Genomic DNA, 24441 nt, shown 5'->3' with positions numbered 1-24441 from the left:
TTCCTGGCGCTCAGGACCCGCCTCCTCCGGCCACGCCTCCCGCGGCCGCTTTTCCCGCCTCCGCCAGCGCAGAGCTGCGGCCGGGTGACAGTTGAGGATGGCCGGAGCGGAGGGTCCCGCCGGGCGGCAGTCGGAGCTGGAGCCCGTGGTGTCGCTGGTCGACGTCCTGGAGGAGGACGAGGAGTTGGAGAAGGAGGCGTGCGCCGTCCTGGGTGGCAGCGACTCCGAGAAGTGCTCCTACTCGCAGGTGAGCGCGCGGCGGGGGCCTCGCCTCCTCGGGCTCCGGCGGAACCTGCTGTTCCCCGCGGACTCGTCCAACCCTCGCCTGCCGCGGCCGTCTTCTTCGTGGCGCACCGGGGCCGCCGTTGATCGTGGACGTCCCCATCCCAGGCCCAGCTGCCCCTTGGCCCTCAGCCTCCTGGGCCCCCTTGCGCAGCCCGTGTCCAGCAGGGCCCCCTCCTCCCTCGCTCCTCCTCCGGCCGGCCGTTCGGGATTCGCCGAGCTTGGGCCCTGGGCAGCCACTCTTGTCTTCCTTAAATCCAGGCCTCCTCGCCGCTGCCTTTCCCACCCTAAGAGTGTGTATTAGGAACCTGATGGCAGCGTCCCAGCGGAGTTGAGCCCTGGGTTTGAAAACCCCCCCTCATGGGCTGGGCTCCTTGACAGCTCGTTCCTCTGCAGTTTAGTTTAGCGGCCAGTTTTGTGTGTGCGTGTGTGTGTATGTTTGTTTTTGTTTTGTTTTTTTTGTGCGTGTTTTTTTGTGTGTTTTTTTGGCGAGACGACACCAGTGCCGAATAGCTCTGCAGTCGGCCCCCCACGGGGATAGGAACCCGAGCAGCAGATGGTGCCGGCACCGGGGGGAGGCGGGAGCGAAGGGATCTGCTTGAGGAGGGCATTTGGCGTTCGGCAGACGTGGTGAGCAAGCATGTGAGGGGGTGTGCTGTGGTGTTGGGTGACTCATCCTGTGTATTTCTAGGCACAGAAATGGATCGCGGTGGGTAGAGGAAAACTCACAAGGGCTGAGGACCGGTAGGATGAAGAGGGTTCTCGTCCAGGCCCGGGGAATGGAACTCGGGGAGGAAGTCTCGCTGGGGCCTTTATGTGGTGGGACTGAGGTCACAGTGCCCTTTGTGCTCCGACCCGCTGCCGGGGGTTAGATGGTCCCGGACCACAGGTGGTCCCGGACGCGGCTGGTGTTTTAGAACCTTCCGTTCCCACCAGAACAGTTTTCCCCCCGGCCTTTTTTAAAAAAAAATCTGTAAGCTGTTTTTGAAATGTAGTTAGCTTTATAAAACAGACTTACTTAAAACTTTCCTTTTTAAAAAAATATATTTTATTGATTTTTTTACAGAGAGGAAGGGAGAGGGATAAAGAGTTAGAAACATCGATGAGAGAGAAACATTGATCAGCCGCCTCCTGCACACCTACTGGGGATGTGCCTGCAACCAAGGTACATGCCCTTGACCGGCATCGAACCTGGGACCTTTCAGTCCGCAGGCTGACGCTCCAGCCACTGAGCCAAACCGGTTAGGGCAAAATTTTCTTTTTATTATAGTAAAATATATAACAAGTTGCACAAATCCTGTGTAGGGCTTGAAAAAAACACATGCAGGTACCTACCACCCAGACCAAGAAATGGAACGTTACTGGTATTCCGAAGCTCCCCTGTGTCTTCCTCCTCCCTACAGCGGATTAGTCAAAATTTGTAAAAAGTTTTGCCTGTTTTTTATTTTGAAACATTTTAAATCTACCAATAAATTGAAAGAATGATATGAATACTCGTGTATCTCTTAACATACCTTCATTTTTTAGCATTTTACATTTATCTTTCTCCTCTATAATATACTTTCTTTTTTGTTTTGTGATGAACCATTTGCAAATAACTTGCAGATGTCACCACACTACACCTCTAAATGTTTCAGCATGCATCTCCCCCCAAAAATAAAAGGGATTTTTTTTTAAGTGCATTGATTTTGTCTTTGGTGGAATCCAAGTATTTTCCAAAATTAAAGTATGATGTTACTTATATCAACCTATACACATTCTCCTACATTTTCATGTGTTAAAGTGGTTAAGCAGACCATCTTATTCACAGCTGATTGAAAATATTAAACTTCCTATCACTTTAGGAAAAATTGTATGAAAACAAGTATGTACTAGTCTTATGTATAATAAAAGCCTAATATGCTAAGTGTCTGGTCATCCAGTCAGCCTTTCAACCAATCAAAGTATAATATGCTAATGATATGCTAAGGCTGCTCAACTGCTTCTATGACAGTGCACTGACCCCCAAGGGGAAGACGCTCCAACTAGTAGGTGAGCTTGCTGCTGGGGTCCCACTGATCAGGACTGAGCAAGTCGGTCTGGACTCGCCCTGGAGCCCTCCTGTGGCCCCTCCCTGGCTGGCCAACGTCCCACAGCAGATCGTGCACCGGTGGGGTCCCTCGGCCTGGCCTGTGCCCTCTCACAATCTGGGACCCCTCAGGCAATGTCAGAGCCGGTTTCGGCCCAATCCTGCAGGCCAGGCCGAGGGACCCCACTGGTGCACAAAATTGTGCACCGGGCCTCTAGTAGTATATATAATGATGTGAAATATGCAACATTGTTTTGGCACTCTCGTGTAAGCTTTTTTATTAATCTTAGTGGTTTTTACAGGAAGATTTTCACCACAGATAATCTGATTTCAGTTATTTCTCAGATCACAGTATCGGTGTTAGGTAACCATGCCATATTTCATTCTCATTTTTCATTTTGGGGCTGTCTTTTAGGGCTCTGTAAAGAGACAAGCACTATATGCCTGTGGTACCTGCACCCCCAAGGGAGAAGAACCAGCAGGAATTTGCCTAGCTTGCAGTTATGAGTGTCATGGAAGTCATAAACTATTTGAGCTATATACAAAAAGGTAAAGACAGAGATTGGTGCTGAATGCTTTTTAAATGTTTAGATTCTTTCCCAGCTGCATTTTTTTTTTCATAATCTTGCTTTTCCATTCAATGAAGCTGTGTACAGGTAAATTTATTGTAGTTGTTTTATGTAATATGATTTGAGACAATAGTTTTTCCACAGGGCCTTTTAAAAGGTAATTATGATACAAACTCAAACTACTCATCCTTCACTGCCATTAATTTATTTGTGTCTCTGGATGTGATATAAATATTTGTTTCTGCACATTAATTTCCAGAATTATTAAATCTTATTGTTAGGCAGTTGAAGAAATTCTGAATTGGATATATGAGCAGCAACCAAGGCCACTTTTTAGATCCTAGAAATGAGTTGAAAGGGAAGAGGCTATGATGAACTTTAAACGGTCATTAGTTTTAAAAGAAAAATTAAAATTGGCTCTTTCTTTCTTTCAGAAATTTTCATTGTGATTGTGGAAACAGCAAGTTTAAAAATTTGGAATGCAAATTATTTCCTGTAAGTAAGCACTGTAACTATAAATGCATTGAAAATAGCTGAGATGGATATTCAACAGAGTGAATAAAAACCAGATATTTTCCAAAAAGAAAGTACTTATACTTTTATTCTTTGCAAATGGGCAAATGAATGTTAGACTCCATTTTTTACCCTGTTAGAAAACTAAGTAACCTGTTTAGAGCATAAAGTATAGATTATAATTAATATGAAAGGTTTTGGGGAAATGTTCTTTGTAGCGATTCAGGTTAAATTATGTCGGTTGTGCTCATGCTGTGCTCTAAAGCTTTTACATAATAATAATAATCCTATATAATAAAAGCATAGTATGCAAATTGTCCCCTCGACCGGGAAGTCATCCAGGAGTTCGACCAGGGTGCGGGGCCGGAGGAAGGGAGGGAGGCCCCAGGTGGCAGCCACATGCAGTGGGCCTCTAAAATATATATATATATATATATATATTTTTTTTTTTATTTAAGAAAGAGGAAGGGAGAGTGATAGAGAAACATGGAGGAGAGACATCGATCCACTGCCTCCTGCATGCTCCCTACTGGGGATTGAACTGGCAACGCCAGCATGTGCCCTAACCGGGAATTGAACCACGATTGCCTGGTTCATGAGCCGACACTCAACCATTGACCCACACCAGCAGGGCTGCTCTAAAGCTTTTAAAGCAAGGGGTATGACTAAAAACGGGATAAGTAAAACTTGATAATAATGAATGTGGGCTAGATGCATGCAGGAGTTTTTCATTGCATTTTGGTTAAAAACTATCTTATATAATAACTTTTAGTGAAATAACAAATGAAAGAGACTAAGGGACCCTAGCCAGTTTGTTCAGTGGGTAGAGCATCAGTCCACAGACCGAAGGGTCCTGGGTTCTATTCTAGTCAAGGTCATGTACCTTGGTTGCAGGCTAGATCCCCGGCCCCAGTCAGGACCTGTGTGGGAGGCAACCAATTGACATGTCTCTCTCACATCGATGTTTCTCTCTTTCTGTCTCTCCCCCATCCTTCCACTCTCTCTAAAAATCAATGGAAAAATATCCTCTGGTGAGAATTAACAACAAAAAAAGGGACTTTATATTATTCAATCTTAATTGCTAAAACTGTTGATTTTCTCTCCTTAGAAGGCTATTTTTAGACAATTTTCTTGTCTGCTTTTCTTTAAAATTTAAATTCTTTATTGTTTAAAGTATTACATACGTCTCATTTTTCCCCCTCTTGTCTGCTTTGTATTTTTACATCCTGGTAACCTGGCGGCTTTGGCTATTACAGTTGCTGTTAAGAAGTAGTTTGAAATTCTAGGCCAATGTTAGTTTGCATAGGTTGATTTTTTTTTAAAAGATATTTTTAACTGGTTTTTAGAGAGAGAGGAAGGGAGAAGGAGAGAAATATAATGTGAGAGTGGAACATCCATTGGCTGCCTCCTGCATGCGCCCTACTGGAGATGGAGCCAGGAACCCGGCCATGTGCCTGACCTGGAATCGAACAAGCAACCCCCAGGTGCACAGGACTGTGCCCAATCAGCTGAGCCACACCGGCCAGAGCCAAAGGTTGATATTAATACTCATTATTAACTTTCATTACCATTCTATTAAATGGGTATACTCCGTTTCCACCAATTGCTACAAATACGGTACAAAAAATGATTTCTCTTTTTTCCCTGTATCCTGGAAAAAGTATCCCTTTAATAGGAGTGACTCTTTTCTTCGTATATTCAATGCAGAAATTTGTTGAATGCAGAAATGTGCTGATGAATGAAATAGTTAAAATTAGAACATATTATATTGAAATTAATATCTTTCAGGACAAAGCAAAGATAAATTCTGGCAATAAGTATAATGACAACTTTTTTGGATTGTATTGCATTTGTAAGAGACCTTATCCTGATCCTGATGATGAGGTAAGAATTTGGGGTGAACACTGGGACTGTGTTATCTCTAGCCTTCACTGCTCAGCTTCTTGTCATACCTGGGCCTCTGTAGCTGTGCAGGTGGAATTTGGGGATCGTGAAAGGAGTCTAGATTTCTCTCTTGATAAATCTGGGCTGGGTCTCTAACTGTATCTTTTAAAAATTTTCCTTTTCTTGATCACAGTGCACTTACATCTTTTCATGAGTTTATTGGAAATTTGTAATAACTTTTTTAAAAAAAAATATTTTTATTGATTTCGGAGAGGAAAGGAGAAGGAGTAAGAGATAGAAACATCAATGATGAGAAAGAATCATTAATTGGCTGCCTCCTGCATGCCCCACACTGGGGATCGAGCCCACAACTCAGGCATGTGCCCTGACCCAGAATCAAACCCAGCCTCCTGGTTCATAGATCTACGCTCAACCATTGAGCCACACTGGCCGGGTGTCACATTCTGTATTGGTGAATTCATATTACTTCCCTGGGCCTGGGTTTATGTTTATGTGTAAAATGAGAATACATTACTTATTTGTAAAGGTTTGTGAGAATCACAAGTGATGTGAAAGAGCTTTGACAGTTGCTTGCAAAGTGCTTACTACACTGTAACCCTTATGTACCATCATTTCATGTAGAACGAACTTCTCTTTGGCCCCTTGATCTGATGTCTTTCCCTGTCTCCTTGGATATCCCTGTAGTGGTCTCACAAATTTGTTAGAGAACTAATTAGTATCTAATTCTACTCTGTGCCAGATTTACCTTCACGTCTCTGAATTCAGTGTAATCATTAACGTACAAATTGCTTTTCCATGTTAGATTCCAGATGAGATGATCCAGTGCGTAGTCTGTGAAGATTGGTTCCATGGAAGGGTACGGAAAGCTTTTACCTTTTAAAGCCATTATCTTCACAAAAGGAGAAAAGTTGTGTTTTCTTTTTGAATTGTGTTATATTTTACATTATAGTTACTTTTCAAAAGTAACTATAAAGATATGATCAGTGTACTGTTGCAATATTTATTTAGAAAATGATGAGTATTTTGGACAACTTGGAGATCACAAGAAAAATACGGTTTTCTGTATTCACAGCATCTTGGTGCCATGCCCCCCGAGAGTGGGGATTTCCAGGAGATGGTGTGCCAGGCCTGCATGAAGCGCTGCTCTTTCCTGTGGGCTTACGCTGCACAGTTGGCAGGTAGGCATCTCTGTGGAGTTGTACAAACTTGTGCTTTTGAAAAGTGTATGTTCAGTCCAGAATTTTTCCCAACTACTAACTGGACTCTGAGGTATAGAAAGGTGCTTATGATTGGTTAGGAGACTACCAAGAGCAAATTTGTACTTTATTGGCCTGATGCAGAGTATAGATGAGACCAGAATTAGAGAAAATTAAGGAGGCGGTTTTGTATGTTTTTTTTTTAATTGATTTCAGAGAGGGAGAGATAGAAACATCAATGATGAGAGAGAATCATCAATCTGCTGCCTCCTGCACGCCCCCTACTGGGGATGGGGCCTGAAACCCGGGCATGAGCCCTGACCTAGTTCATGGGTCGATGCTCAACCACTAGGCAACACCAACTGGGCAAGGAGGTGGTTTTTTAATGGAACTTTGAATGATAAATAGAACCTGAATAAGTTGTTTTTAAATGTAAGATCTGCTGTTGGTTGTGTAGGGAGTGGTGGGAAATGTTAGTGTTTTTGTTATACACTAAGAAACTGACCCAAAACAACTAATCAGTAGTGAACAGTATTGAGTCATTAAATAATTTTATTTTTTGGTCATGCCATATGTTATTACTTTTTTTTTTTTAAGTGGCAATTACTCATACGATCTGCTGCTCTGGTCTCATAATTTTTTGCCCTTCTCACCTTTAAGGAACACTTTACCTATAAACCACAAACAGCAGCCATACTTGAGATCTCATCCTACACTTTTGATTTGCCTCAAGGTTCTTAAACTTGGTGCTCCCTTCTTCTGTTCGTACCCTTCTCTATCTCTAACTTCCCACTGGACCTATATATATTTCTCATTCATTGGATTTTCTTAATTGATCTCCTCTCCACCACTTTATTTCCTTTCCTGTCAGCAGATGGCTTCATCTTCTATTAAATTGAAATGCCATCCTGTACCATGAGCTCCTTCACAGTATTTCTGCCTCTAGACCAGGGGTGGGCAAACTTTTTGACTCGAGGGCCACAATGGGTTCTTCAACTGGACCGGAGGGCCGGAACAAAAGCATGGATGGAGTGTTTGTGTGAACTAATATAAATTCAAAGTAAACATCATTACATAAAAGGGTACGGTCTTTTTTTTTTTTAGTTTTATTCATTTCAAACGGGCCGGATTCGGCCTGCGGGCCGTAGTTTGCCCACGGCTGCTCTAGACCCATCCTTTTAATTTCTCCTTAATGAAAAAAAGCTGGTTGTCTTTTCAAAACGACCCTGTTAGGGGGGATGAAAGGGGACATCTATAATACTTTCAACAATAAAGATAGATAGATGATAGATAGATAGATAGATAGATAGATAGATAGATAGATGACCATAAAAAACAACAACAAAAAACTACCCTGGTACTTGTGTCTGCAGTTAAATCTCTTCCTACTGCCTCTTGCCTCTTGAGGTATCCCGTCTCTCTTTAGCATCTGTGGAGTTTTTCTTTCTCCTTTATATATAAAGTGCTTAAGTGGTGATTATATTTTTAAACTGTTCAATTATTTGAACTCTTTGGATCAGCAGGCATAACTTTAAAAAATATAGATGTTTCCTTTCTCATTATTCCAGAGATTAAGATTGACTCCTTTTTCAGATTCTGAAATATTTTTTAATCAGGTAAAGTGATTTCATTGTTTAATAGGTCTGTGGACATGTGTTTTGTGCTTTTTTTTTTTTTTTTTCATTGAACCTACAGTAACCAAAGTATCTGCTGAGGATGATGGGTTGGCGCTGAATGTCGATGGAATAGGTGATGAGGAAGTTACCAAACCTGAAAATGGAGATCATCATGATAGTCCCCTCAAAAAGGATGTTTCAGAACATGCAAAGGATGCTGTCAAGGCAATTAAAACAGAGCAGACTAATGAACCATGTGCCAGCTCTAGTTCTGAGTCTGATCTCCAGGTAACAGCTGAAGTAGGAGCCATAAAAGAAATAAAACTTAAGCAAAATTAATTCTGTAAACTATAGTTTTGGATCTGAATTGTATATTTTTCCTAAAGAAATCCTTTTACAAATCTAAAGTATGAAAACATGATAGTTTAAAAAACATACTTCAAAATTTAATTTTATTTCAGACAGTGTTTAAGAATCAACATCTCAATACAGAATCACAGACTGGCTGCAAACTTCAGGAGCTTAAAGCTAAGCATTTTATAAAGAAAGACACTGCCACCTTTTGGCCCCTGAACTGGCGTAGCAAGTTATGTACCTGCAAAGACTGTATGGTAAGTACCTGGTCAGGTTCAATGTTAGTTGTTTTGTGGACTGATGTCTAAAATAAGAACATCATATTTTCATATATTTATGAAAATCATGTGAGAAGTGTAAAGCTTAAAATTTTTTAAATTTATTTTTTTATTTGTTTCCATCACCATTTACCCACCCTATGCTATACTCACCAAACATTCTTATATTAAGCAAATTTATGAAATAGTATTTACAGTCTAAATGCTTGTGGAAGAAATGCAGAATTATGCATTACTTTTTATTTACTTCATTTTAGTGGAAAAATAGCAATTCTTAGCTTTCTTATATCATAAAATTGCTTGAAACACAAATTGTTGAGAGTTACAGTAAGTCAGTGGTTTTTAAGTAAAGATCTCTTAGACCAGTGGTTCTCAACCTTCTGGCCCTGTAAATACAGTTCCTCATGTTGTGACCCAACCATAAAATTATTTTCGTTGCTACTTCATAACTGTAATGTTGCTACTGTTATGAATTGTAATGTAAATATCTGATATGCAGGATGGTCTTAGGCGACCCCTGTGAAAGGGTTGTTCGACCGCCAAAGGGGTCGTGACCCACAGGTTGAGAACCGCTGCCTTAGACCATACAGCGCCTACTAGGAAGTTGAAAGATTTCTAAAAGAGATTTGGGCAAAAAAGAATAAAACACTCAAGCAGCTCTGTGGGGAAAGGCTCAGGTTTTTCTGGCAGTTAATTTGAAAATAAATTTTCAGAGATTGACTGAAAATGGCATGCTGTTCTAATGGGGAACCTGGTTTTATTTTTTCAAGAAAATGTATGGCGATCTAGATGTCCTGTTCCTGACAGATGAATATGACACAGTTCTGGCTTATGAAAACAAGGGCAAGGTTGACCAGGCGGCTGGCAGGACAGATCCTTTAATGGACACTCTTAGCAGCATGAACAGAGTCCAGCAAGTGGAACTCATTTGTGGTAAATTCTGCTTGAGTGTGAAAATTCATGAAGTCCATAAAGTTTCCCTCACTATTGAAAAAAAATAGATATGTAAGGAGAACAACTAATACCTTTTGTTTTAAAGTTTAAGTTTGGAATTGTATAGTAGACCTCAACTATACTTGCTTAAGGGTAATGTTGCTGGGTATTTAGTTGCCATTATGGGTTACATGCTAGAATAATTCATGCTTAAGAAACCATAGCTTGTGTCTTAAGGGTGGGTGTGTGAGTAAAGAGTCCTAGAGAATCAATTTCTTTTCTCATCCAATGAGAAATAATTTTCATTGAGCATTACATGTCATCTTTTTGACAGTTCCCGAGGTTGCTTCAGTGGCTCACAGGAATCCAGTAGAGGGGAAAATAGCTCCAGACTCTTAATTGCAGGCTTTGACATGTTCCCCACAGCGTGCCCAACTTATGTTAGTGATTTCTGTCCCAGCCATTTTCTCCAGGGATGCCACCACCTGTGTGCCCCTTTTATGACATTGATTGTTTCTATCTTTTATTTGTAACTATTTGACTCCTTTTCCCATTATGAGGCTAAAAGCTTTTTGAGGATGGAGGCTGCAGCTAAATGATTTTTGTAGCCCTCAAGGTGCTTCGTACATAATGCAAACTGTTGAGTGAACAAATTTTAAAACTTAATATTTGACAAATCGTCTTTTTAAAAGCAATCACTAATCAACTTTTCTAAAATAGATTTTTATTGATTTCAGAGAGGAAGGGAGAGGGAGAGAGAGATAGAAACATCAATGATGAGAGAATCATTGATCAGCTGCCTCCTGTACTGGGGATCGAGCCTGCAACCCAGGCATGTGCCCTTGACCAGAATTGAACCAGGGACCCTTCAGTCTACAGGCCAACCTCTGTCCACTGAGCCAAACCTGCTAGGGCAATATTGACAAATCTGAGGTGATTTCAAATATTAGAATTCCAAAGAGATAGAAAACCCTTTTAAAATCCTTTGCTAATCTTTTTGGGAGTGAGGCTATCTCTGTTTTTTGAGCTTTTTTTTGTCTTAATAAAAGAAGTATCATTTTTGATATCAAAATGAAGGAGTTTGGGGAACACATTTCTATGCAGGTTTCATTTAAAGAAAAATCAAAACTGTTAACTAAAAAATTTAAACTATTAACTAAAATTTAAATTCTACTCAAGTCGGGGAATAAAGAAATACTTTGTTTATAAAAGCCATTGGCCTATTTTGTTGTTTTGATTTAGAATATAATGACTTGAAGACTGAACTTAAAGACTATCTGAAGAGATTTGCTGATGAAGGCACGGTATGTTGAGTTAAAGAATTTTAATCATAGTCCTGTGTGTTTTGAATAAACTGTTTCTTTTCTTTGATAAAAAACCAACAACATGCATCTTAAACTGGATACTTGAGAGTTTAATTCAGGCAGAGCTAACGGAAATCAATAAGAGGTGGTGAGACATCCACAGTCCAGCCACAATGGGCATCCTTCCCAACTGTAAGCCGGAAGGAATGGGGGACGAGCAGCCACACGGGACCTGGAGAGAGTGGTTGTAGCTTCAGAGCAGCCACTGGAGCTCTGAGCTACAGTCGTCTCAGAGTGTTAGTCATTTAGATTTTGAATCTGTTAGGGGTTCTAATTCCTCATCAGTTGACCCACATTTTTATTTTCATGTAGAGGATTAATGTTTTTTTTTCTTCTTTTTCAAATTTTTTATATATATATTTTATTGATTTTTTTTTTTACAGAGAGGAGGGGAGAGGGATAGAGAGTTAGAAACATCGATGAGAGAGAAACATCGATCAGCTGCCTCTTGCACGCCCCCTACTGGGGATGTGCCCGCAACCAAGGTACATGCCCTGGACTGGAATCGAACCTGGGACCCTTGAGTCTACAGGCCGACGCTCTATCCGCTGAGCCAAACCGGTTAGGGCTCTTTTTTTTTTTTTTTTTTTTTCAAAATACATTCTTTTTTTGATTGATTTTAGAGAGAGAAAGGGGGGAAGAGAGAGAGAGAGTAAAATACATTGATTTGATTGCCTCCTGTATAGGCTCCGACGGGATCAAACCCACAACCAGGGTATGTGTCTTGACTGGGACTTCAACCCGCCAACTTTTGGTGTACAAGACAACGTCCCAACCAACCACTCGATCAGATCATAAATACCTTACCAGGGAGGTTCTTCAAGTTAGCACTCCATTTGCATATGTTAGCAGCACTTACCCCTGAGAGCGAGAAAGGGAGATTTTCACCTTACACACCTGTACCTCTCTCTCTTGCTCATATGCATTCGCTACTTCCTCCCTCATGCCCCACCTTCGTTTCTTCAGAACAATAAGCATGTGTTACCTTTGTAATTAACAGCCCTAACTGGTTTGGCTCAGTGGTTAGAGCGTCGGCCTGCAGACTCAAGGGTCCCAGGTTCGATTCTGGTCAAGGGCGTGTACCTTGGTTGCAGGCACATCCCCAGTAGGGGGTGTGCAGGAGGCGGATGATCGATGTTTCTCTCTCATCAACGTTTCTAACTCTCTATCCCTCTCCCTTCCTCTCTGTAACAAAATCAATAAAATAATAAATAAATAAATAAATAAATAAATAAATAAATAATAAAAAAAATAAATAAAAAGTAATTAACAGACCTGTCTTTCAATGGATGGCCCTTAGCTTTAAGTCAGATCACTGACAAGACTCACTCTTGGGTGAGCTGGGACTTTGTCTGGGCTGTTCCAATTTACTGTTGTCTTATTTTCTTACTTTTAATATTCTATTTTGCTTCTGTGGTAAACACCTTTGTATCATGCTCCAATCCTTTTTCCAGTAAAATGAAAGATACATTTTTCATTTTTATTGCATAAAATGGGTATCCATTTACTAAGAGTAGTACTTCTGTAGTTTTTACCAATTTTTTTTGTATTTATGTACAAGCATCTTTATTTTTGGACTCTTGAAGAGGTTAAAGTTTTCAGATTCCTTTTTCTTCAGGAAAGAACACAAATCTCAAAACACTGCTGTTTTGAGGGTGCTTATTCAGAATGGAGGGACATTCCCCGAAGGCAGTGGTGGAATGAGAGGGAGCAGTGGCTGAGGAGACCTTGCCGGTTCTCAGTCTTTGTCTGGCTCTGCCACTCCTCTTGCCAGTCATTGAGAACTGACTGTGCTAGCAGTGTTCCACAGGCACCATCCCTCATCCTCTCCAGTGACCCTTTCACATTGGTGCTGCTTTTCTCTCATTTTTTACAAGGAAACCCAGTAAGGTGGTGGAACCTATGCTTGGTGCCTAATGCTATTCTGCCAGCTGTGTAATCTGAATAGGCCAGTCTCTCTGAGCCTGGATCAGTGGTCAGCAAACTGCGGCTCGCAAGCCACATGCGGCTCTTTGGCCCCTTGAGTGTGACTCTTCCACAAAATACCGACTTCTGCCCATGGGTCACGAAGTTTCAATCGCACTGTGCATGCGCACCCGCACGTGGTATTTTGTGGAAGAGCCACACTCAAGGGGCCAAAGAGCCGCATGTGGCTCATGAGCCGCAGTTTGCCGACCACGGGCCTGGATGAACTCTATAAACTGGAGATAGTGTAATTAATTACCCATTAAAATAATCCTTACAGCAATATTGTTTGACTGTGTGTGAACATTACCACCAGTTACTGTTCTGTAATGGAGTTCCCTTTCCTCATCTCCTTTTCATCAACAGGTTGTAAAGAGAGAGGACATCCAGCAGTTCTTTGAAGAGTTTCAGTCCAAAAAGAGAAGAAGGGTGGATGGGATGCAGTATTATTGCAGCTAGACTGGAGCACGGCGCCTTCTCAGCCAGGCGCCTTCTCAGCCAGGCGCCGGAAATGCCACTCACTGATCCAGGAATAAAAGAGGCATATTTCACATTTGCTCCTCTTCCATCCTCTCTTTGAAGAGGCCTCCTCTGACCTTGAGCTTCCTTCGCTCTCCTTAACTGCAGTAGCCACAGTGTTTATGCTGATTTCACAACCAGCATTCTTTCTGACTCAGCTAAAAGCAACTCATTCCACAGACTTCAGCCCCCACCACAGCCCCAGTCTATCCAGGGTTATTTGCTTATAAGTTTTAAGAAGTTTGATTTGGTTTTGAGAACGTAAACTTAGTTTCTTTTCTAATTGTTTTGGTCTTTAACTCCTGAATGTGTCTACTCTGCCACAGAGCTGTTGTCTTCCAGGACCTGCTTTGGGGGCATCTTCCTGCAGCTAGAACCTCTCTAGGTCCCCTCACCCCTGTGATCGTGGTGCCTTGGGCCAAAGCTTCCTCAAGCCTGGTCTGCTCCTTCTCCCACATCCCTGCTTTCTGAGGTTGGGTCACGGCTTACAAGGGGTCTCACAACTTGTTTCCTCTGGGCTCAACCTCTGGAGTGGCCAGGATTGATGGTTTTGTGGCCTGTTATAGGCAGGGAGATTGGCTGATGGCAGGATTGAGGGAGCCAACCTTTGATAGGAATTTTACTAATAAATTTAAAGTGAAAATGTCATTCACAATTCTGCTGGCACTAGCATGTTAGGATTTCAGAACTGTGGTGCGCACAGGGCTTCCTGGAGAAAACATGCCATACAGTAGCCCCTCTCCTGCTGCCTAGAAACCAGACCGGGCGCTACCCTGTGACATCTCGGTGGTTTACAGAGTCCTCTGGATTTCTTTATATTATCAGGGATATTCGTAAGCATATATTAAAAACAAACCTATTTTGATATTGTTCTGCTATGAAAATGTTATTAGAACCCTAATAAATTATTTCCCCCCTTAACTTGTGCTGAAGGAAAACATACTGGCTTAAGCTTACTTGTGAGCAGGGCAGCGAGAGCCCTGCTGTGGGAGAGGCAGCCTCCCTAGGCTGCGCGAATGATGAGCTTTATGTATATAAGCGTTAATGCCCACAACTAGTTCCCTAATGACTAAGATCTTTTGAAGAACCTCAAGGAATGCCGTATAAAACCCCGTATTGGAAGGGAGGTCCTTTCAGTTGGTTTGAAATCTCTTTAAAGCCCTTCAGTCTATGGGGAAAACACCCTTTGATAAATGGAGTTGCTCCCCCTGGAGCAGGGCTGGGCAACATCTGGCCTGAGTCATATAAGGCCCATGGAAATCATTGGGTCTGGCCATGCCAAGGCATTAGGGGTAAGCTAATTAAATGTTTGACCGAACATACCAGGCTGATTTTTAAGTTGATAATTTTGTATGGCCTGTGAATAATGTTATAAATACCCAAAGGGCCCTTGGCAAAAAAGGTTCCCCACCCCTGCTCTGGAGGAACAAAGTCTGTCCTGACAATAGATGACAAACTGAGTTGTGTGACTACAAGCATTTGAGGCTTTGGGGCCACAGTGGTTATTAATATCCCTTTGTGTGTTCAGCAGCCATGTAGACGAGTGTCCACTGATCCCTGGATGCGGTGAATGAGAACTACAGAAAGTCAAGGCCTCAAAGAAATGATCCATCCCATGTTTCTCTGATCACACCCAATTACAGATCCTCATGAAGAGGGTGTGGAGCTGGAGGTCTTATGGCCACAGGAGATGCTGTGTGCCCGGGGCTGGCCTTGTAGAAAAGGGTAAAAAGCCTTTCACCCTAGGTTGGAAAGCTCAGAGTGTCTCTGAGTTTGTTTACAACCCCAGCTAGGGAGCCCTTCCAAGTCAGGATTTCTGCGCCCCCTCTGCAAGGTTGCACAAGTAGTGGGCCATTGTGGCCTGCAAGTGTATATCTTCTCAAATGTGTAACTACCAGAATGTTCCTCCTTCTGACAGGTCAGGATCAGGTCTGAGGTGACGCATTACATTGCAACACAGTACAAATCCCCCAGTGCCGAAGGGCTTGTTCTCTGAAAGGCACTGTTCCTCCTTGTACACTAACCAAAACACCTCCTTTTGTACCTGTTGTTCATAGCTAGTTTTCTTGAGTGTATTGGACTGTCTCTTCTTGGGGAGACGGATTTTGGCCAACATGTGGCAGTTAATGCATGTTTTATGCAAAAGACTATGATATTGTTGCTTTGAAGGAATTCCGGCATTGTATGTCCATTTTTGTAGAATTGTTACTGGACTTATAACTACATACCAAACTCCAATCAGGTTTCTGTAAGATTAAATAAAACCAATTCAAAATAGTGGCTTTTCAAATTGTTTTTAGTTATTTAAATGTGCACAACCTCTCAGTGCCTGTTATAAGGAAATGAGTATACTCCCAAGAGCTATTCCTCCCCTGGGGTCCTGCTCAGGTAGGGGACTGGTTCATTTCTCCTATTTCATAAGGTGAGGCCTGGCCTGAGGTCCCTGGCTTTACAACACCTGGGAGAGAGCTGCCATAGTCCCTGCTGGGACCTAAATCAACAGCAGAACAAAGAAATGGGCTTGGGTTGTTTGTTCAGGTGCTACTGTGCAGGAGAGAGGGCTAGAAGCCCACAGGAAAACATGAGGTCCACCTAATGGTGGCCATTATTTCAGTAGTAAATGTGAAAACAAACCAAAAAGTCAATATAGAGGCCCACCTTTGGCCTTCCCCCAGTTTTTGCTTCCTAGGAAAGACCAGTGGGCATCACCCCGTGAGTTATGCTCAGGTAAGTGAAGGCTCCTTGCAGCCTTAGAGCTGCTTACGTACCTGAACCTGGAGTCACCAACTAGCTGTGGAACCTCAGCTTCTTGGAGCCTCAGTTTTCACATCTGTAAAATGGGGATGGACAATTATATTCTTAGGGTCATTGTGGGTGGACAAAATGAGATCATATGCACAAAAGCTCCCGGCTTGTGGCTGTGCTCAGCAAACCTTTGATGTACAAGTGAGCACTCCCATTTGTGTATTTCACCAACGGTGTAGCACAGCACCCATCGTGTGGCAGGCATCGGGCCGGGATCCACAGTGGGGAGAGCATAAACGACAGAACTGAACCAAGTCTTCCAGCATCTTAACTACTCCAGGGTTTTCTAAATCTTCCAAGAAACATGAATTCTGCTCGGTCTCCCACAGCAAGGCTGGGAACGGAGACCAACATTGAACTCATGCCCTTTCCCCTACCTGATGCCTTCTGCTCTCTCCCCACACCCAATCATCAAGTCCTACAGATATTATGCCCTAATCATATTCATATTTGAAATCCTCCTCTTGGTTCTGAGCTCCTCGGGCTGTCCCCTGGAGGGCTGCCAGCCCCCTGCCTGATTTTCTGATCCACTCCTGCTCCTCTTCAATTGAGCAACAGACCATGCCAATTCGATTACATTTTCTCCGTTCAAAACCCCGTAGCAGCTTCCTGTTGCTGTTGGTAGCAACATCTTCTGAGGCCTGGCAAGGTGAGCCCAGACACCACGAAGCTTTCCCTAGTGCTCAGACAGCCTGCCTCAGCCTCCACCTCTGCCTGGAAACCTCCCCAGAATCCCTCCTCGTCCAGTCGTCCTGACTTCCTTTACCTGCACTCTGAAGTCTTCCCAATCCAAGAACCGGCCTTACCACTACAATTGTCTTTTCTTCCTTGAGATCCTAAAATTGCAATGGGTGGGACTGTGGCTGTCTTGCTATTACTGTCACCTCAGGACCTAGCTGTGTCTGGCAGGTAGAAGTTGCTTATTTGATGTTTGCTGAACAAAGGAATGCCTACCTCCACCCTGCACAGTTATGTTCCCCCTGCCTGGGCCACCATACTTTCTAGGCTTATTAGCTGCGTGACCTTGGACAATTTACTTACTGGGTATCTGCTTCAGTTTTCTCATTTGTAAAATGGCACCAAAAATAGTATGTAATTCAGGAAGGATTAAAGAAAACAGTACCTAATTAAACGATTGAAGAAGGAAAGAGTGCACAGCACTGGAACCAGCATATTTCTCCTCATTCATTCCTGGGCCACATCAAGCCAGCCTTTCCCCCCAGCCATGATCACCAGATAATCAGAATATACTGTTCTGATTGTTTCCACGACAGTCATTTCCAAGTTTCTGAGACTGGGTATCCTATCTGTTTTGTCTGGGGCTCCAGATTCCTGGGAAGAGTAGATTCAAACATTTCCTCATGCACCAAGTAGAAATAAGGCCTAAGGTAGTGAGGGAAGCCAGCCTAAACTCTTCCAGGGGAAATCCACAAGTAAAGACATGAACGTTGACTTATTCGACTTTCTTTTACCTCAGATTTTTGTTTGATACTCCACAGTTAAACCTAAGAGGGTTATAGGATTACCTTAGTGAAGCATGAAGGGCAAAATAAGATGGAACTTGTTAGTGGAATGCTTAAATTTAAATAACTACTTTATAGCAATTAAAAAATGGAAATTAGAGAACCTTCTATTTTGCATGTTTTTGTTTTTTTTTTTTCAGAAACCGAGACACTAGATCAGCAGTTCTCAACCTGTGAGTCGCGACCCCTTTGGCGGTCGAACGACCCTTTCACAGGGGTCCCCTAAGATCATCCTGCATATCAGATATTTACATTACGATTCATAACAGTAGCAACATTACAGTTATGAAGTAGCAACGAAAATAATTTTATGGTTGGGTCACAACATGAGGAACTGTATTTAAAGGACCAGAAGGTTGAGAACCACTGGTCTAGATCATGACTCCATTTCCCTTTCAAATTGAAAAATATTAGTAAGCCTGAGTGTGAAAGAGAAAAAAAAAGCTCAGATTCTGAGCCAGGTCTCTGACACCTGGAGGCCCGTGAATCTTGGGATCCGCCTGGTCTCTGACCCCAGCGCTTGGCACATTCCAGGTGCTGGGTCCACATGGTGGAATGTTGAGCTTCCTCTGGAGACTCCCATGCAAGTAACTTTTTGCTCAAATTTGTAAAATAAATCTCTCAGAAGTGCCCCAATGAAAAAGTAGAAAATATAATGACCTTGATTCAAATGAAAATATAGTTCCAAGAAAACAATAAAAAAAAGCCTCTGAATAATGGCAATCCTAGAAACAGAGGGGAAGTTTGTGTAGAAAACTTCCCAATTTTACTCTTGAGGGTACAATCGCTTCTGGAATTGAGGACTGCAGGCCACATTGCTAAAACAGACTGCATCCAACTCAGCAGGTTCTATACAAGCCATTTATTTGAAATGCCAACTATATGTAGGATAAAGTCAGTGTTACATGCTTATCAGTAACAGTAGAAAAATAGAACCAGTGAAAACCTTTGTACAACGGTAATGATACTCAAAAGAGAGATGTATCGTTTTACAATGCTTCACACAGACAAATTCAAGTTTGGAGGTACCTAAATAAAAATACTATATATTTCCTTAAAAAACACTATGTACAATTGAAGCGTAAACAAGTTTTACAAAGTACTGGTTATGCAGGTTGTAGAAAACACTTGCATAGGACATGAAATCAGTTTAAGAAAAATTTCTGAGCCTTTAGCATCGAAGGCACTTGACTTTATACCAGTAACAGCACAACCACAAGAAATGCAGTGTTGTAGAAGTACTTCTGAAGTATAGATGCGGGACATAAACAGCAAGAAGTTCAAGAACCTTTACCTTTCAGCCACCCCATCGAAGAGCAGGATCCAGACCACCTGCTTACAGAACAGTCAGGTGCAGGTACATGACGAAGCTTCCAGAGCTCATCTCTGAGAGCCCACATAAACACACAAACACAAGAGGTTATTTTCAAGACACACACTTGCAACTAATCTTTCTATAGAAACAACCACAGCAATATAATATTTAGAATATGGAAGATTGACAGACGGTCAGAGTTTTCTGGAGGAAAAAATATCAAAGACCTGCCAATACAAGAATTACATAACAGCTATTGCAAATTTATCAGACAAAAAGACAGCTGAACATTCAGAAAACGTTGCTCATTCAACAGTGCTGATGGAAAACAGTAAAATACCTTTTAGCGTGTGATGGTAACTCTTTCAGTAAGGTTATCTGTAATGAGGTTTCAAAGTAAATTACTTAGTAGACGAAGTAAACCACTGCAGAATTGGGAATAGCACCCATCACTGCTGCTTTAATAGTAACTTTCAATAGAAAGAAGTGAATCAAATAATTTTTTAAAATTCAAACATTTCCCTTTGAGTTCAGTCCTAAGATATAAACATGAATGCCTTAGAAATGCAAAACAAATACAAGTGTTTCATGAAACATATTTCCTAAAAGGCAGATTAAACATTATGAAAATACGTATTTTGCTGAGTAGTTACTGAGAAATGTTAGACCTTCTTCTCTAGAGATGGACACATGCAGGCCCTGCTGCCTCAAGGCTGTTCCCCTCACACTCCGCACCATCACCTTAATTCAATGGACAAGTATTGCCCATTGCCAGAACTTGAACAACCAATCAAAAGAAAGCCCAATAAAGGATAGCAATTATAATAAAAACAGAGTTTGAGGGAGCAAAACTGAGAATTAGATGAAGTTTTAGAGAGTTATACAAAAGGATTCAACAAAAGGACCTTGTTAAAAATCCATAAAGTCTAACTGGTTATCAAAATGTCAGGAGAGTTTAGGTCTAGGGACACACACCTCAAAAAAGCTGAGGGGGCAGGTGAAAAAGGGTATGGTATGCGGAAAATTCAAACCACCATTTTTCAGGAATAATTTCGCCTTTCATGCTTTTTTCCCTTAGGAGTCACAGGTGACTTTGAACTTAAATTGTTCATCAAAATCACAAAACTAAAAAAAAAGACCAATAGCATCTTGAAGAAACGCCAAAATTCTTTGTGATCCAGGAACAAAATGGTAGTTCTGTAACCTCCACCCAGTGGGCACCCAGAGTGGTGATTGTCTGACGGCCTGATTGTCGGGGCCTCGAGATAAGATCTGATACTCTGCGATTTGGTTCTCACAAAATTTCTACACTGAGTAAAATGCCAGGTCCTGTGGCCAAATTTTACATTGTACATGTGTGTGTGTTTTCTGAGAGCAATCCTACTCAGACTTCACATTTTATCTTAGTACAGCATTAAAATATTTTAATGCTTAGTAAGCATTAAAAAAGATTAAATAGATGGGTTCAAAAGCCAGAGGCACAGAGCTATTCAACCTACCTACCCTATTAAGCACACTTCACAAGACACACTGAAAGTCTAACACCTACCCGAGCACACACAACCACATCTGTTTATCTTCGCAAGTCACATCAGCTCACAATCCCATGGGTTAAAGTAAGTTTCTCTTTGTACACGTAGTTCAGCCAGGTAAGCTACTAAATTATTAAAAGCAAACTTCATAAATTAAACGAAACTATGAACAGTGGCCACTTATTTTTATAATTACACTTCGGGGATATGAAAGAATATTTAATAAATTTTCAGGAGAATAAATGTGTGACATCAATAGCTCTTGTCTAAGGTTGTTATTGTTTTTTTTAAATTAAAAAACACAGATCAAGTTTTTTCCACCCAAATTAACTCTACTCACTCTTGTTTGTAGTACCAGCACAGTAGAGTCTGAATTCAGGATATTTAAAACTACATCAAAGTAATTCATGTCAACACAAGTATATAAACACACATTAAGGAATATAATGGAATTAATTTTAGCTTCTGGGAGACAGACTGAGATTGGCTTCAAAAGACACCATAATCTATTAGAGTCAAACCTCCTAAAAATGGAACAGTCAGTCCTGTTTTTCTGTCTTTATAAAAGGGAGCCTCAAAGGCAATGCACAGCTGACCTTACAAATAGGTTAGTGTTAACTCTGGAGCTCAGTACGCAACCTCACAATGCGGGCGGACACTCCAGCAGCAGCTAAGAAGTCGGGTAGCAGAACGAGAGGCAGCAGTGTACCGGTGTACACAGACATACCGATGTTTCTCATCTTTGAGACGACCTACTGTCAGGATTTTTTAAAAATGCCAGATTATTCCTGAGTGTACATCCACAGGGTAAAGTAGGAAAAGAATGTAAGAGTATCTACAGTTTTGGGAGGAATCCGAGTTGTTGACACCCAATAGAAACCTATTGACTTAAAAGTGCATGTAATTCATTTATGTGAGCTTGTAAAGGCTCCCTAGCCCTGCATAGTTTTAGAGTGAGTGTCAGTGTTTCATAGTTTTATATATATATGTGTGTGTGTGTGTGTACGTGTGTGTGTATATATATATATATATATATATACACACACACACAGAAAAGAGACTCCCAAACACACACGCCCCCGAGGGACTGTGCAGAAACTCTCTTCTCTTCTAAGTGCTACGGCTGTGTGTATGTGACTGTAAAAATACAAAGTGAAAGCTCGAATAATGTTGAAGTGATTTAAAAACTCAAATACTAATATATTTACATTGGAGAGTAAGAAAAAGTCCTTAGTTCACACATTGCCCTTCCAAGGGAGAAGATCTTAAAGATCCCATGTGCTCAGTGGTTCAGTAAAATCCCAAACCAGCATCCCTAGTGGAGTTCAAGTAGGACATGTAGTGTTTTCACTGGAAAAAAAAAAAAAAAAAAAAAGTTTTTTCTCTTTTGGTAATGAAGCGTTATGCATTATACAATTTTTTTATAGGACACCAAAATTCAGACACACTTTAAAAACATTTAAAAGAAAACATATGCTTACAAACACCAAATGACATCGTAAGACTGAAGCCCTTGTTTTTTGTTTTCCCACAGAGAGCAAGACAACTGAAGGCAGCAAGCAGTCACTTCCCCATCAGCTGGAGAGTCGAGGACGCTGGAACCAGAAAGCCCGTGGTGCAGGCTGGAGGTTACGTCGCCATCTCCACGGCGTTAGGATTCTAAGAACTCCATCTCTTTAGAGTCTCATCTCATGACTCTAGTCCATGCTACCAGAATCTGCAGCGGCTCCGACGGCATCTGCACTGTGAACACAGCAAGAGCAGCCTGGGTACAAAAAGCTTTTCTCCTTCCTGTTCTCTAGTGAACTAGGAAACTCCAGGATCCTGACGGGACTCCCACTGAAGGAACGAAGACCAGCTCCCCAGACTTATTAAAAAAGAATGACAATAGATTTAAAGAGACTGAGCAGGAAGATTTCCGAACCAAAACAATTATTGAAAAGAGAGGAGCATTTTGATGTGCTGTTCTTTGGAATTTCTATAATTAAAAAATAAACACAGAACTATTTCATAAGAAAATACATCTTAGTGTGCAATCCAATGCACATGGAAATTGGTAGATGAATGGCAAAATGCAAAAAAGTATGAAAATACAGTCCTTTAAATGCGGCAATAAAGTTTAACATACTGATATAAAATCAATACAGATAAAATAAATGGACAAGTGCAAAAAATTCATCTGTAAAGAGAAAAAAAAGTGCCAGCTTGCTTGCTGTTAAAAATGCTTCCCCACACAATTGTTCAAACACAAAATAGACAGATGCAGCATTCAAAATAACCCTCTTAGCATGCCATGTCTAATAAACATGTATGTACAAAAACCGGAATAAAATAACTGAGTTATCAGCTGGCATCAATAAGCGGGTCTCCAAGTTGCTGGGTTACATAATAAAATGGGATGTTTCACATCTCAGGCACAGACGACATGGAGGTTGCTCTCAGAGGGCAGACTTTTTGTAAAGGAAGTCCGGTTTGCTTGGTGACCTCCTTCCTCTGCTTACTGAATCCTCCCTTTCCAAATCCATACTTCGCTGAGCTCCATGGCCCAGGGACTCGCTGTCAGCTAGTCTTCTACTGGATCTCTCTTCTGGAGCTTCAGAGCTACATGCAGGATGTGAAGGTCTGTTAGGAGTCAGCCCAAAAGTCAAGTCAGTTTCTACTGCTGTCCGCCCCCTGCCGTGCGCCGGACCGCTGCCAGCATTTTCCGGGGCGGCCAGAGGAAAGTCTGACCGCGGGGGAGGTTGCTCAATGACATCGAGGTGTATTGGCTCGTTCTTTTGTTTGTGTAGATTCCCATCAGGGGACAGCGGATAATCTCTCCTAGCTTCTTCCTGCTTTTTAGGAGAGGTCTGGCCAGGTAGGTAGGCTGACTTTAAGCCACTTGGTGATGCTTTATTGTGGCTGTACAGGTCAGGACCGAAGTATCCACCTTGCGAAGGGGAAGGGGTGCGTCTGCCAGGAGCAGGAGTAGAAGGTCTGCAAGCAGTATTTGAGAAGTCATAGAAATCCGGATATTCCTGCTGATTTTCTCGAGCATCTGTCTTTTGCTCTAGTGTGTGTTTCTTTCGAGACGTGTGTACATGCCTCTGTGGGACACACGCCAGATGCTGGGGAGGCCCTGGTCCTACTTCAGAAACTGACTGGCTTGATTCTGTGTCTACAGCAAGCTCTGGAAGCCTCCTGTCCTTGAGTGACAATGTGGACACACCCATGGCAATATCCGGCATTAGGTCATTTAGCACAGGCTGTGTACACTGTGAACAGAGACAAAGGGGGAGGATGAAAGTACAGCCCAGGACTCCTTTGTGAAAATGATGTCTACTGATTTTGTTTCCTCATTATAAAATACATGCTTGTTTTTAAGAATGATAAAAATACAGACAACGAAAGGCAAAAAATAGTAATAATAACCCTAACCTTCCCTGAGATAACCACTTAGCATTTTGAGGTATTTCACCTTTTTTCTTTGCATATATATATGTTATCACAAAATTTAGTGTATATATATAATTCTGTCACCAAATTTTCTTTGAGATTACTATTTAAATTACTGTGTAATATTCCATTGTGCTGATGACTTATCAAGTCATTCTCCCACTGTTGGGAGATTAAAGTTGTTTCCAATTTTTCATTATTACAATTAAAACTATAATGAACATACAAATAAATTACCTTTAAGGGAAGTTTTTTAAAAATTGAATTTA

General features: G+C 41.7%; 2 protein-coding genes across 14 annotated transcripts in view; one reads left to right on the top strand and one right to left on the bottom strand.

The window, feature by feature from the left end:
* Positions 1-40: 40 nt before the first annotated feature.
* UBR7 (ubiquitin protein ligase E3 component n-recognin 7) lies at positions 41-24441 on the top strand. Of its 3 annotated transcripts, none has more exons than XM_036316068.1 (11): positions 43-247; positions 2766-2899; positions 3354-3414; positions 5221-5316; positions 6140-6193; positions 6410-6515; positions 8229-8437; positions 8611-8760; positions 9552-9714; positions 10957-11018; positions 22272-24441. In XM_036316068.1, the coding sequence occupies exons 1-11, from the start codon at positions 98-100 to the stop codon at positions 22398-22400; spliced, it is 1314 nt and encodes a 437-aa protein (XP_036171961.1). In that variant the 5' UTR covers positions 43-97; the 3' UTR covers positions 22401-24441. The 3 variants fall into 3 exon arrangements, with proteins under 3 accessions (XP_036171981.1, XP_036171961.1, XP_036171970.1); XM_036316077.1 differs by lacking the exon at positions 22272-24441 and adding an exon at positions 13410-15839 and having other exon boundaries at positions 98-247; XM_036316088.1 differs by lacking the exons at positions 2766-2899; positions 3354-3414; positions 5221-5316 and having other exon boundaries at positions 41-247.
* BTBD7 (BTB domain containing 7) overlaps positions 18738-24441 on the bottom strand; it is an 81974-nt gene continuing 76270 nt past the window's right edge. For all 11 annotated transcript variants that reach the window (XM_036316040.1, XM_036315983.1, XM_036316006.1 and 8 more), the window contains one exon: positions 18738-23991. In XM_036316040.1, coding sequence (XP_036171933.1) covers positions 23176-23991 — 816 coding nt within the window. In that variant the 3' untranslated portion in view covers positions 18738-23175. The remainder of the gene's footprint in view (positions 23992-24441) is intronic.

This window comes from Myotis myotis, unplaced genomic scaffold (assembly GCF_014108235.1).
Source record: "Myotis myotis isolate mMyoMyo1 unplaced genomic scaffold, mMyoMyo1.p scaffold_m19_p_1, whole genome shotgun sequence".
Lineage (NCBI taxonomy): Eukaryota > Metazoa > Chordata > Mammalia > Chiroptera > Vespertilionidae > Myotis > Myotis myotis.
Note: the sequence above shows the minus strand (reverse complement) of the source record. Positions and strands in the feature narration are given on the sequence as shown.